Source organism: Chiloscyllium plagiosum, unplaced genomic scaffold (genome assembly GCF_037043375.1).
Source record: "Chiloscyllium plagiosum isolate Xiang-an unplaced genomic scaffold, Cpla_swu_hap1 HiC_scaffold_6, whole genome shotgun sequence".
NCBI lineage: Eukaryota > Metazoa > Chordata > Chondrichthyes > Orectolobiformes > Hemiscylliidae > Chiloscyllium > Chiloscyllium plagiosum.
The window spans coordinates 131481267-131495102 of record NW_028270144.1 but is presented as its reverse complement, the minus strand read 5'-3'; the positions used below and the strand labels follow the sequence as shown (position 1 = coordinate 131495102).

The 13836-nt window shown below is 45.5% G+C and overlaps 1 protein-coding gene across 3 annotated transcripts in view; it reads left to right on the top strand.

The window, feature by feature from the left end:
• Positions 1-13836, top strand: part of cnga4 (cyclic nucleotide gated channel subunit alpha 4) — a 127821-nt gene that overhangs the window by 17244 nt on the left and 96741 nt on the right. For 2 of the 3 annotated variants that reach the window (XM_087988495.1, XM_087988493.1), the window contains exon 2: positions 8956-9060. The exons of the other annotated variant lie outside the window; for it this stretch is intronic. In XM_087988495.1, coding sequence (XP_087844621.1) covers positions 8984-9060 — 77 coding nt within the window. In that variant the 5' untranslated portion in view covers positions 8956-8983. The remainder of the gene's footprint in view (positions 1-8955; positions 9061-13836) is intronic. 3 annotated transcript variants of the gene reach the window in all.

The window sequence follows — 13836 nt, the reverse complement described above, 5'->3', positions numbered from 1 at the left end:
GCTCTACGGCGGATCACGCACATTGGGTTATAGATCACTCAGAACTCCAGAAGCTGTATGATTGATGATACTTGTTACTACCTCCTAGCAGCTCCTCCTTGCACCATTTTACAGGGTGGGAATACGATGCATGTGCTGGACTCACTACACATTGGTCACTCTCAACACCAGCCAACTTCATTCCTGTCATCAACACTTCAACATTGCTGAGAGAACTGCTGCCTCCACCTCATTCACAAACACCTGATGAAGGAGCAGCACTCCGAAAGCTAGTGCTTCCAAATCAATCTGGTGGATTATAACCTGGTGTTGTGCAATTTTTAACCCTAGCTATCAGTTTAACTATATCAGTATGGCCTCCCATGACCAGCGCTTGCTGCCTCTGTGGGGTTCAGGCTGCCATATATCCTGTACCTTATTCTGACTCTCGATATTCCAGTTTCAGTGCAATACCTTTGTGCCAATTGGAACCTCCTTGCTGCAGCGTAATGATGATAGTTGCTAGTGCAGTCTGAGCTGCAGCATTGAAGCTTCCTAGAAGTATTTTGAAGATGTGCCATGAGGGTTGTTAGAAGCTGGCATATGTCAGATGTCAATGTCTGTGAACATTGTGGGGTGCATATGTCCAGTGCCAATAGACCATTACCCGAGAGTGTGATGCCCTAGTGTCCAACTTGGAGAACAAGGAGCAAGCTGAATGGCAAGGTTCTCATTCTCATTTCCTTGCTGGGCTTTCCCAACACAAGCTTGTTTGGTGACTTTGTTAAGATAGGCTGAATATTAATAAAGTGAATTGATGCATTAATAAGCTGTTTAACAAGCAATAATCACCACCAATTGGCAACCTATTACAATTTACAGAGAATCTCATGATGCCACTTATGAAAAGTATAAAAGATGAAGAAGGTCATCAGTGTCCAAATGAGTAGTAGGGAAGATGCTAGGATCCATTATAAAATATTTAATGGCTAAGCATTTGGAAAATGGTGAAGCATCAGACAGACTCTGCATGAATTTACAAAAGGAAAATGATACTTGACAAATCTACTGGAATGTTTTGGGAATGTAACTCGTAGAATTAATAAAGGGGATACAGTGGATATTGTTAACTTGGACTTTCAGAAGGTATTAGATTAAGGTCCTACATAAGAGATTGGCTTGTAAATTTAAACACATGGGTTAGATTTAATGTACTTACGTGAACAGAGAATGGATTGGCAGAGGAAACAAAGAGAAGGAATAAATGAGTTTTTTTCTGATTGGCGAACACTGCCCTGGTGAGGTACTGCAGGGATCATTGCTAGGACACCAGCTATTCACAATATTGGTGAGGTCCCAGAAGACTGGAGGCTAGCAAGTGTGTACCCTTATTCAAGAAAGGCTGCAAAGAAAAACCTGGGAACTATAGACCGGTAAGCCTAACATCGTGTTAGGTAAGTTACTTGAGAAGATTCTGAGATAAGATATACATGCATTTCGAAAGACAGGGTTTGATTAGGAATAGTCAGCATGGCTTTGTGCGTGGGAGATAATGCCTCACACATTTGTTAGAGTTCTTTGACAAAGTGACTAGGAAGGTTGACAAGGGCAGGGCAGTAGATGTAGTCTATATGGATTTCATTAAGACCTTTGATAACGTTCCACATGGTAGGCTGCTCTGGAAGATTAGATTGTAGAATCCAGAGGGACCTGGCAAATTTGATATATAATTGGCTTGATGGTAGGAAGCAGAGGGTAATAGTTGAAAGATGCTTATCAGAATGGAGGCCTGTGACTAGTGGAGTGCTTCAGGGTCGGTGTTGGGCAAATTGCTGTTTGTTATCTATATCAATGATTTGGATGACAATGTACAAGGCATGATTAGTAAGTTTGCAGATGACACTAAAATAGGAGGTTTTGTGGACAGTGAGGAAAGTTATTGGAAACTGCAGCAGGACCTTGATCAGCTGGGGACGTGGACTGGAAAATGGCAAATGGAGTTTAATATAGATAAGTGTGAGATCTTGCAATTTGGAAAGTCAAATCAAGATAGGAGTTTCATGGTGAATGGGAGGGCCTTAAGGAGTGTAGTGGAACAGAGGAACCTTGGAATTTAGGTGCACGGTTCTCTGAAAGTGGAGTCACAGGTAGACAGGGAAGTAAAGAAGGTTTTTGGCACACTGCCCTTCATCAGTCAGGACATTGAGTATAGAAGTTGGGAAGTTATGTTGCAGTTGTACAGCCTCACTTGAAGTATCGTCAGTTTTGATCACCTTGCTATAGGAAGGAGGTTACTAAACTGGAAAGAGTGCAGGAGAAATTTACAAGGATGTTGCCAGGACACACTCCTCTGACTTATAAGGCGAGTTTGGACAACCTAGGACCTTTTTTCTTTAGAGTGTAGGAGATGGAGGGGAGAATCTTATAGACGTATACAAGATCATGAGAGGCATGGAGAGGGTGAATGCACTCAGTCTTTTTCCCAGGGTTGGGAAATCGAGGACTAGAGGGCATCAGTTTAAGGTTAGAGGGAAAAGAATAAAAGGGAACCTGAGGGGCAACGTTTTTACAGAGGGTGGTACGCACATGGAATAAGCTACCAGTGGAAGTGAGTGAAGCGGGTACATTAACAACATTTAAAAGGCATTTGGACAAATGCATGGAAAGGAAAGATTTAGAAGGATATTGACCAAGTGCAGAGAAATTAGGTTAGCGTGGGTGGATGTTTTGGTCAGCATGGACCAGTTTGGGCCGAAAGACCTGTCTCTGTGCTGGAGGACTCTATGACTGTTTATATTATATGATCCTCAAGCCAATTATATATCCAATTTGCCAGGTCCCCCTGGATTCTACAATCTAATCTTCCAGAGCAGCCGACCATGTGGAATTATCAAAGGCCTTACTGAAATCCAAACAAACTACATCCACTGCCCTGCCCTCGTCAACCTTCCTAGTCACTTTGTCAAAGATCTCAAGCAAATTTGTGAGGCATAATCTCCCATGCACAAAGCTATGCCAACTATTCTTAATCAAACTCTATATAATTAGCTCGATGGGGTAACTAAATGTAATCTCTCCAAGTTTGCAGATGACACAAAGTTGGGTGAAAGGGTGAGCTCTGAGGAGATTGCTTCAGTGTGATTTGGACAGGCTAAGTGAGTGGATAAATGAATGGTGCAGCAAATTGTGGATAAATGGGAGCCCACACCTGGAATATTGGATGTAGTTTGGACTCTTTATCTAAGGAGGCCTGGAAGGAATGCAGCCAAGGTATATCAATTGACTATGGGATGGTGGGACTGATCTATGGAGATAGAATGGGTCAGAAAGGACTATAATCACAGGAGTTTAGAAGAATGAGGGAGGATTTCCATAGCATCATATAAAAGTCTAACAGGACTAGACAGGATAGATGCAGAAAGGATATTCGCGATGACCCGCGAGTCCGGAACCAGGGCTCACAGTCTAAAGATAAAGTGTAGGCTGTTTTGGACAGAGATGAATGGCTGATCAGTGGCAAATGGATTTCCATCCAGATAACTGTGATGTGGTGTTCTTAAGGAGGACAAACAAGACAGGGAAATACATGATGAAAGGTAGGACTCTGGGAAGCACAGGGTCAGAGGGAACCTGATGTGTATTTTAAACAGTTCCTTAACGTATCAGGACAGGTGCATAAAGTGATAACGAAAGTGATATGAGATATCTGCCTTTATTCGCCTTTAAACATAAGAATTTAAGAGCAGAGAAGCTATGCTGGAACTGCATGTTAGTTAGGCCACAGCTAGAGTAGTGTGTGCAGAATCCACATTGAAGGAGGGGATTTACCAAGATGTTGCCTCGACTGCAGAGTTTCAGTATGCAGAGAACGGACAGATTAGGGTTGTTTTCCTTGGAGCATAGGAGATTGAGGGGGACACGATTGAGATGTATAAAATAATGAGGAACATAGATAGGACAGACAGGAAGAAACTCTCCCCCTTGATCAATGACCAGAGTCTTGGATTTAAGGGAAGGGGCAGGACATTTGGAATAAAATCTGTGAGGAAGTATCTGGTTGGAATGTGGAACACAATGCCTGTAGGAGTGGTAAAGGTAGAAACCCTCATAATGTTTAAGAAATACCAACTGTCAGTGGGATACAGGTCCCACACACAGACTAACTGTCACTGGGGTACAGTCCCACATACACTGACTCTCACTGGGTACAGTCCCACACACACACACTGACTCTCACTGGGGTACAGTTCCACATACACTGACTTTCACTGGGGTACAGTCCCACACACACTGACTCTCACTGGGGTACAGTTCCACATACACTGACTCTCACTGGGGTACAGTTCCACATACACTGACTCTCACTGGGGTACAGTCTCACATACACTGACTCTCACTGGGGTACAGTTCCACATACACTGACTCTCACTGGGTACAGTCCCACACACACACTGACTCTCACTGGGGTACAGTCTCACACACACTGACTCTCACTGGGGTACAGTTCCACACACACTGACTCTCAGTGGGGTACAGTCCCACACACACTGACTCTCACTGAGGTACTATCCAACACACACGCTGACTCTCACTGGGGTATAGTCCCACACACACTGACTCTCACTGAGGTACAGTCCAACACACACACTGACTCTCACTGGGGTATAGTCCCACACACACTGACTCTTACTGGGTACAGTCCCAAAAACACTGACTCTCACTGGGTTACAGTCCCACACACACAGATTCTCACTGGGTTACAGTCTCACACACACTGACTCTCACTGGGTCCAGTCCTACACACACACTGACTCTCACTGGGTTACAGTCTCACACACACTGACTCTCACTGGGGTACAGTCCTACACACACACACACACTGACTCTCACTGGGGTACAGTCCCACACACACACACTGACTCTCACTGGAGTACAGTCTCACACACACTGACTCTCACTGGGGTACAGTCCCACACACACACTGACTCTCACTGGGGTACAGTCCCACACATACTGACTCTCACTGGGGTACAGTCCCACACACACACACTGACTCTCACTGGAGTACAGTCTCACACACACTGACTCTCACTGGGGTACAGTCCCACACACACACTGACTCTCACTGGGGTACAGTCCCACACACACTGACTCTCACTGGGGTACAGTCCCACACACACACTGACTCTCACTGGGGTACAGTCCCACACACACACTGACTCTCACTGGGGTACAGTTCCACATACACTGACTCTCACTGGGGTACAGTTCCACATACACTGACTCTCACTGGGGTACAGTCTCACATACACTGACTCTCACTGGGGTACAGTTCCACATACACTGACTCTCACTGGGTACAGTCCCACACACACACTGACTCTCACTGGGGTACAGTCTCACACACACTGACTCTCACTGGGGTACAGTTCCACACACACTGACTCTCAGTGGGGTACAGTCCCACACACACTGACTCTCACTGAGGTACTATCCAACACACACGCTGACTCTCACTGGGGTATAGTCCCACACACACTGACTCTCACTGAGGTACAGTCCAACACACACACTGACTCTCACTGGGGTATAGTCCCACACACACTGACTCTTACTGGGTACAGTCCCAAAAACACTGACTCTCACTGGGTTACAGTCCCACACACACAGATTCTCACTGGGTTACAGTCTCACACACACTGACTCTCACTGGGTCCAGTCCTACACACACACTGACTCTCACTGGGTTACAGTCTCACACACACTGACTCTCACTGGGGTACAGTCTCACACACACTGACTCTCACTGGGGTACAGTCCTACACACACACACACACACTGACTCTCACTGGGGTACAGTCCCACACACACACACTGACTCTCACTGGAGTACAGTCTCACACACACTGACTCTCACTGGGGTACAGTCCCACACACACACTGACTCTCACTGGGGTACAGTCCCACACATACTGACTCTCACTGGGGTACAGTCCCACACACACACACTGACTCTCACTGGAGTACAGTCTCACACACACTGACTCTCACTGGGGTACAGTCCCACACACACACTGACTCTCACTGGGGTACAGTCCCACACACACTGACTCTCACTGGGGTACAGTCCCACACACACACTGACTCTCACTGGGGTACAGTCCCACACATACTGACTCTCACTGGGTGCAGTCCTACACAAACACACTGACTCTCACTGGGGTACAGTCCCACACACACACACTGACTCTCACTGGAGTACAATTCCACATACACTGCCTCTCACTGGGGTACAGTCCCACACACACACTGACTCTCACTGGGGTACAGTCCTACACACACACACTGACTCTCACTGGAGTACAATTCCACATACACTGCCTCTCACTGGGGTACAGTCCCACACACACTGACTCTCACTGGGGTACAGTCCCACACATACTGACTCTCACTGGGGTACAGTCCCACACACACACTGACTCACTGGGGTACAGATCCCAAACACATTCTGTCCACTTTTTTTCCCACCCCCTCACTTTCCCCCCAACTACTTTACTTCCTCATTTGTCCTATTGATTCCTATCAACCCGTCTCCTCCACATCCACTGTTCAACATTTTCACTTTTTAACTTTATCCTGTTCAAGCTTGTGTTTCATTTACTCTCTCGCTATGCTTGCTGCCCGTCTCTCTCCCTGACTCTTTCTTACCATCTCTCTCTCTGTCTCTCTACCCACCTGCCTCCCCAAACTGTAGGTGTTTAATCACCATTGTGGTTTGTTCCATTGGGATCAAACTGATGCTGGTCTGAGGTGAGCTGTTTGTGACAACAGGAACCTCTGAGCCAGTGCTCTGAGCTGGCTTGTTACTGGTTGCTAAGATTCCTTTTGCTGCAAGTATCCCCCAGCTCCCCTAAGAATCTTGCTGGAACCAGTGAGAAGAGATTCAGCTGCTGTGAGGGAGTATGATTTGGAGATGGCGGTGTTGGACTGAACTGTACAAAGTTGAAAATCACACAACACCAGGTTATAGTCCAACAGGTTTAATTGGAGGGACTAGCTTTCGGAGCGCCGCTCCTTCATTAGGTGGTTGTCTGAGGAAGTAGGAACCATAACAAGAGGCTGAGGTCAGAACAGCAGCATGCAATGTGAGGTTAGACAGATCCAGCAGCTGACAGTGGACAGCAAGAATTCAGCTGTCCCGGAAAATACCCAGATCAGCACAAGTGACAGACAGATGGGAGCTGGTGGTGAAACTAGAAGGTGAGTGAGGACCCTCAGCATTATCACTGCTTGATTAATGCAGCTGCTGTGGGGCACTCTGTATTTACAAAGCATCAGGGTCCCTGAGGTTCCACACCAACAAGTGGCAGTTTTTGCTTATCCAAAAGATCACCCTCTACCAAGGCTGAACGTTAAGTACTGAGGGAGTGCTGCACTGCCAGAGGGTCAGTGCTGAGGGAGTTCTGCACTGTCAGAGGGGCAGTGCTGAGGGAGTGCTGCCCTGCCAGAGGGTCAGTACTGAGGGAGTGCTGCACTGTCGGATGATCGGTGCTGAGGGAGTGCTGCACTGTCAGAGGGTAAGTACTGAGGGAGTGCTGCGCTGCTGGAGGGGTTGTGCTGAGGGAGTGGCGCACTGCCAGAGGGTCAGTACTGAAGGAGTGCTGCACTATAGGAGGGTCAGTGCTGAGGGAGTGCCGCACTGTCGGAGGATTAGTGCTGAGGGAGTATCGCACTGTCGGAGGGTCAGTGCTGAGGGAGTGTTGCACTATGGGAGGGTCTGTGCTGAGGGAGTGCCACACTGTCGGATGGTCAGTACTGAGGGAGTGCCGCACTGTCAGAGGGTCAGTGCTGAGGGAGTGCTGCAATATCGGAGGGCCAGTGCTAAGGGAGGGCCACTCTGTCGGAGGGTCGGTGCTGAGGGAGTGCTGCACTGTGGGAGGGTCTGTGCTGAGGGAGTGCCGCACTGTTGGAGGGTCAGTGCTGAGGGAGTGCCGCAATGTCGGAGGGCCAGTGCTGATGGAGTGCAGCATTACCGCTGGGTCAGTGCTGAGGGAGCACCACACTGTCGGAGAGGCAGTGCTGAGGGAGCGCTGCATTGTCGGACAGTCAGTGCTGAGGGAGCGCCACACTTCACAGGGTCAGTAATGAGGGAGTGCCGCACTGTTGGAGGGTCAGTGCTGAGGGAGTGCCGCAATGTCGGAGCGCCAGTGCTGAGGGAGTGCAGCATTACCGCTGGGTCAGTGCTGAGGGAGCACCACACTGTCGGAGGGGCAGTCAATTAGGAATGCAAATGGTATGTTGGCCTTCATTGCAAGAGGATTTAAATTTAAAAGTAGGAATGTCTTACTACAGTTATAAAGACCTTGTGTATTGTATATAGTTTTGGTCTCTCTGCTTAAGATAGAATATACTTGCCGTCAACGGCGTTTAGCAGAGGTTCACTTGGCTAATACTGGGGATTGCGGGACTGTCTTATGAGGAGAAATTGGTTTGATTGAGCTGTCTTCATGAGAGTTTAGAAGGATGAGAGAGGATCTGATTGAAACCGGTCAGACGAGATGCAGGGAGGGTGTGGTGTGTAGAACCAGGGACGCAGTCTCAGGATATGAGGTAGACCATTTAGGACTGGGATAACGAAAATATTCTTCCCCTAAAGGATAATGAACCTGTGGAATTCTGTATTACAGAAGGCTGTAGTGGTCAAGTCACTGAATATATTTGAGAAGGAGATTGATGAATTTCTCGAGTTTATAGTTATCAACGGATATAGAGAAAGTGAGAATGTGGCATTGAGATAGAGGATCAGCCATGATCATATTGAATGGGCTGAAAGGGTTGAATGGCCAATTCCTGCTCCATGTTTCTGTGTTACTTGTCCAATGGCATTGTCATTCTGCTCCTGTCCTCCTTGTTGATATATTTCACTGATAAATGTGATGGGGTCCTAGGATTGATCATTTGCTGTTGTCCCTGAAGGGTGAGGCCACATTGGATCCTGGATCCCATGGGAGATTGGTATGTCCGATGGCTCGCAGTGTCTACCATCCCCATCATCTACAACTGGATCATTCTTGTTGGCAGGTGAGAGACAATGTTCCTACACACCATTTCTATTCAGATAATTATCCAGTGCATTGCAGACCCTCACTACTCACTGTGTGAAAAAGGTTTTCCTCACTTCCATTCCTGTTACACATAACTTCAAATTTATGCCCCTCTTAATCTTGTTTTTGTAACAAGCAAGAACAGCTTCTCCCTGTCTGCTCGCTTATGATTTTGAAACCCTTGATCAAATCTCCTCTCAGCCTTCTCTCCAAGGAGAATAGTCCCAAATTCTTCAAACTCTCCTCATCACTAAAGTTTCTCATTCTTGGACCCATTCTGATAAAAATCCCTCTGCATTCTCTCCAATGCATTCACATTGTTCCGATAATGTGGCACCAACAACTACACAATACTCCAAATGAGGTCTAACTCCATTATCTATCACCTCCTCGCTCTTGTACTCTATGTCCCTGTTATAAAGCCGAGGACACTGCCTGCTGTATTAGCCGTGCTCTCCACCTGTCCTGCCACCTTCGATGATCTGTGCACGTATACACCCAGTTTCCTCTGCTCTTGCACTCCCTTTGGAATTGTAACCCCTATTTATTTTGTCTTTCAATGTTCTTTCAACCAAGTGCATCACCTCACACTCCCCTGTATTGACGCTCATCAACCACCTCTCCACCCACTCCACCAATTTATCAATGTCCTTTTGGAGTTCCACACTGTCTTCACATAAGGGTATACAAGCAGAGGCCAGACTTCAGATGCTTTATTTTTCAAGTCCAATTCTTTTGGAGGATGTGAAAGCCCTGCAGAGGTGATTTATGACAATGACCCCAGTGATTCAGATATTCCATTATTGCGGAGAGTCTGGAAGCTTGGATTGTTCTCCTTAGAGCAAAACAATGGACCCTTGGAACTGGAGAAACTTACAAGTGGTTTTGATTGGAAATAGTTTTTCCAGTTATTTACATAATCAGAAGGATGTCAATAACCAGAGGAATACGGTTTTAAGGCCATTTGAGAAAGAATTAGAAAGGGAAGATGTGGATACCCATTGAGTTGTTGTGATCTGCAATGTGCTGCTGAAAGAAAAGGAAAAGGTTTTCAAAGATAGATGATGAGGATTTTTTTCCCTTTGTGGGAGAGCCTAGGATCAGAGGGCATAAACTCAGAATAAGGTGCCACACATTTAAAACACAGTTGAGACATAATTTCTTCTCTCAGAGTGGAGTGATTCTGTGGAATTATTTCATACAGAGGTCTGTTGAGGACCAGGTCTTAAGTATGTTCAAGGCTAAAATAGACAGTAAGGGTTCAAAGGTTATAGGAAAAGGCAGGAAAGTGGACTTGAAAATTATCAGATGATTTATCAACTCCATTGACCTGTTTATTCCAGAACATTTTTAATATAGTTTTACCCTTCTGGACCTCCTTAGAGAGTCAATCAAAAGTAAACTATTAGACCCCATCACAATCCTCTACTACTGCTCATAACTTTAGTTCCAGTTGTCCATTCTTTGCTTTCAAACATTTTAGCAACTACTTTCCAGTGTACACCAATCCCCTTCTGGCTTCACTGAAGAGTTATTGAATATGCATTTAACAACAAGCGGTGTTCCGCAAGGATCTGTTTTGGGACCATTGCTGTTTGTCATTTTTATAAATGACCTGGAAGAGGGGTTAGAAGGTTGGGTGAGCAAGTTTGCGGATGATAGGAAAGTCGGAGGAGTTGTAGACAGTGAGGAAGGATGTGGCAGGTTACAGCAGGATATAGGGAAGCTGCAGAGCTGGGCAGAAAGGTGGCAAATGGAATTCAATGTAGCTAAGTGTGAGGTGATTCACTTTGGGAAGAATAACAAAAAGATGGGGTACTGGGCTAATGGTCGGATACTTGGTAGTGTGGATGAGCAGAGGGATCTTGGTGTCCATGTACACAGATCTCTGAAAGTTGCCACCCAGGTAAATAGTGCGGTGAGGAAGGCATATGGCGTACTGGCTTTTATTGGGAGAGGAATTGAGTTCCGGAGTCCTGAGGTTATGATGCAGTTGTATAAGACTCTGGTGCGGCCGCATCTGGAATATTGTGTGCAGTTTTGGTCGCCATACTATAGGAAGGATGTGGAGGTACTGGAACGGGTGCAGAGGAGGTTTACCAGGATGTTGCCTGGTATGGAAGGAAGATCGTATGAGGAAAGGCTGAGACACTTGGGGCTGTTTTCATTAGAGAAAAGAAGGTTTAGGGGTGACTTGATTGAGGTGTACAAGATGATTAGGGGGTTAGATAGGGTTGACAGCGTGAACCTTTTCCTGCGTATGGAGTCGGGTATTACAAGGGGGCATAGCTTTAAATTAAGGGGGGGTAGATATAGGACTGAAGTTAGGGGTAGGTTCTTCACTCAGCGAGTCGTGAGTTCATGGAATGCCCTGCCAGTAGCAGTGGTGGACTCTCCCTCTTTATGGGCATTTAAGCGGGCATTGGATAGGTATATGGAGGATAGTGGGTTAGTATAGGTTAGGTGGGCTTGGATCGGCGCATCATCGAGGGCCAAAGGGCCTGTACTGCGCTGTATTCTTCTATGTCTATGTCTAACAATCTAAGACAGCTGTTTCACACCTCACATTTAGAGTCAATTAAACCTTGACTCTCCTGACACCATTGTTACATTTTGGGGGTTTATGATCACAGTTACCTAATATAGGCAATCAACCAACTATATGTAATTTTAGAAAGTTCATTGAGTTTGTTGTAAAGACCATGTCCTTTTTTTTTGTGCTTTTTAAAATTGTGGACTTAAAGGAGAAAGAACTGTTTTAAAACCAATGTTGGACTGCTGCATGTTTGAAAGAGCTAGTAAACTGGCACTCATGGTAAGCATTGTCTAAACACTAGTTGAAACCAACCGTAATTGAAGATTAAGTTGCTGATAAACAAAACACCTCATTTCTAGTTTTCAGATAGAGCTAAGGTTAGCTACAAGAGAGTGATTGGTCTATGGACCAGTGACCAGTTATCGAAGACCAAAGCTTTTGACCTACCCATAAACGTATGATTGGTTCTCAGGTCACTGAACACTTGGGGCTAGGATCAAGTTATAAATAAGAGATCACATCTCATCCAACTCAGGAGCTGTCTCTCTGTTCTCTGCAGTCAAAACCCACTTTAAACCTCCAGGAAAACAGTTTCTCTTACCTTCAGCAGTTGTAGTAAGCTGCAACTTTTATATGTCAGAGATCTTTTAGAAGTGAACCAATCACCATGTGCCTCTTACAAAACAATGGAAGCATTCAGAAAAGGAAAACCGAGAAGAAATCTTCTGATCAGTAAGAACCAACTCAACAGACCTTGTGAACTACTTTCCTTGTTTTCCCTCCATCCATGTGTAATATTTCATTGTATATGTCTGGGTGTGTTTGTGTGTTTATGTCTTTGCGTTTGTGTGTGCATCTGTGCGTATGTGTCTAAGGGTATCTGTGTGTGTGTTTGTTTGTCTTTGTATGTATCTGTGGGTGCCTGGGTGTGTGTATACCTACGTGTCTCTATTTGTGCATTTGTATGTGTGCACGTATCTGCATGTGTACTGGGGAGTTTATAAGGGGCATTATGCTGAGGAACTGTTTACTTGTAGCAAGAGTCTGATAACTTGTTATAAATTTCATTTTTGGTAAGTATAAAAATGTGATCTATGCTTTCTATTAACGTAGGTCTGAAACTCAGGTGAATTGGGGGATTTTATGTACTTATTTTAATGCCTTTAATTTTTGTGATGACTCTAGGAATGGCAAAGCTTGATTTCCAGTGCAATCCTCCAGTAAGGCGTGACATTGTTAAGAAGCAGAAGTTTACACACAATGCACTATTTAATTATTAAAGGAAATATGACACGTGATAGAGAATGCTTCACTGATCCCAAAGCCATTCTGTAGAATGGAGGAGGAGGGGCTGTGGTAATGAAGTGGTGAACTGTTTGTTCCTGATGTATTGCAGACTTTGATGGTAAAAGGCTGTAATCTTCCTGCAGTGTGATGTAGGGGAACTCCTGGTCTTCCCATAAGATGGTTTCCTGTTCCCCAGGATTCTCCCCTACCGTTCCATCATCTCCCCACACCCCTCCACTGTCTACCTCCCACCCCTATTGATATGCCTTATCTTGGGCACTGGCAAAATATTCTGCAACAATCACCTGTCTGAACACTTTTGGCCCACAACTACAGGCAAAAACATACTGTTGGAGAAACTTAACAGGTCTGGCAGCATGTATAAAGAGAGAAACAGAGTTAACGTTCGGGTCCAGTGACCATTCATCAGAACTGGGACTATGAAGAGTTGCTCATGACACCAAAAAAGGATACTGTGGCATGTACGGCAGTACAGTGAAAAACTTTGTTTGTGAGCAATACAGGCAGATCATAATAAGCAGGGAAATGCAGGTCATAGGGTGAAAACATACTTGGACAGAGTGAGGCATATAGGTGAAACTGCACAGGATGTACGTGAATTAACACGATCAACGTTATTTGAAGTTAGGCAGTCCATTCGTCAGTCTAATAACGGTAGGGAAGACGTTGCCTCCTTCAAAGGTTAGTTGTCCTTCCTTGAAAAGTCCTGTTTTCCCAAACAATGCATTGATAATTGGCCACATTAGGCACCAAATAACTTGACCCTGATTTAATGGGGCATTGTGACTTCAGAGATTATTGTGATCTTTCCATTTGTTTTCAAATGATAGAAAGTCGGAAGGTTAATCCCTGCTGAAACAGCAGTTAAGCAAAATCACATGCTACACAGTAAACACACGAAAAACTCAG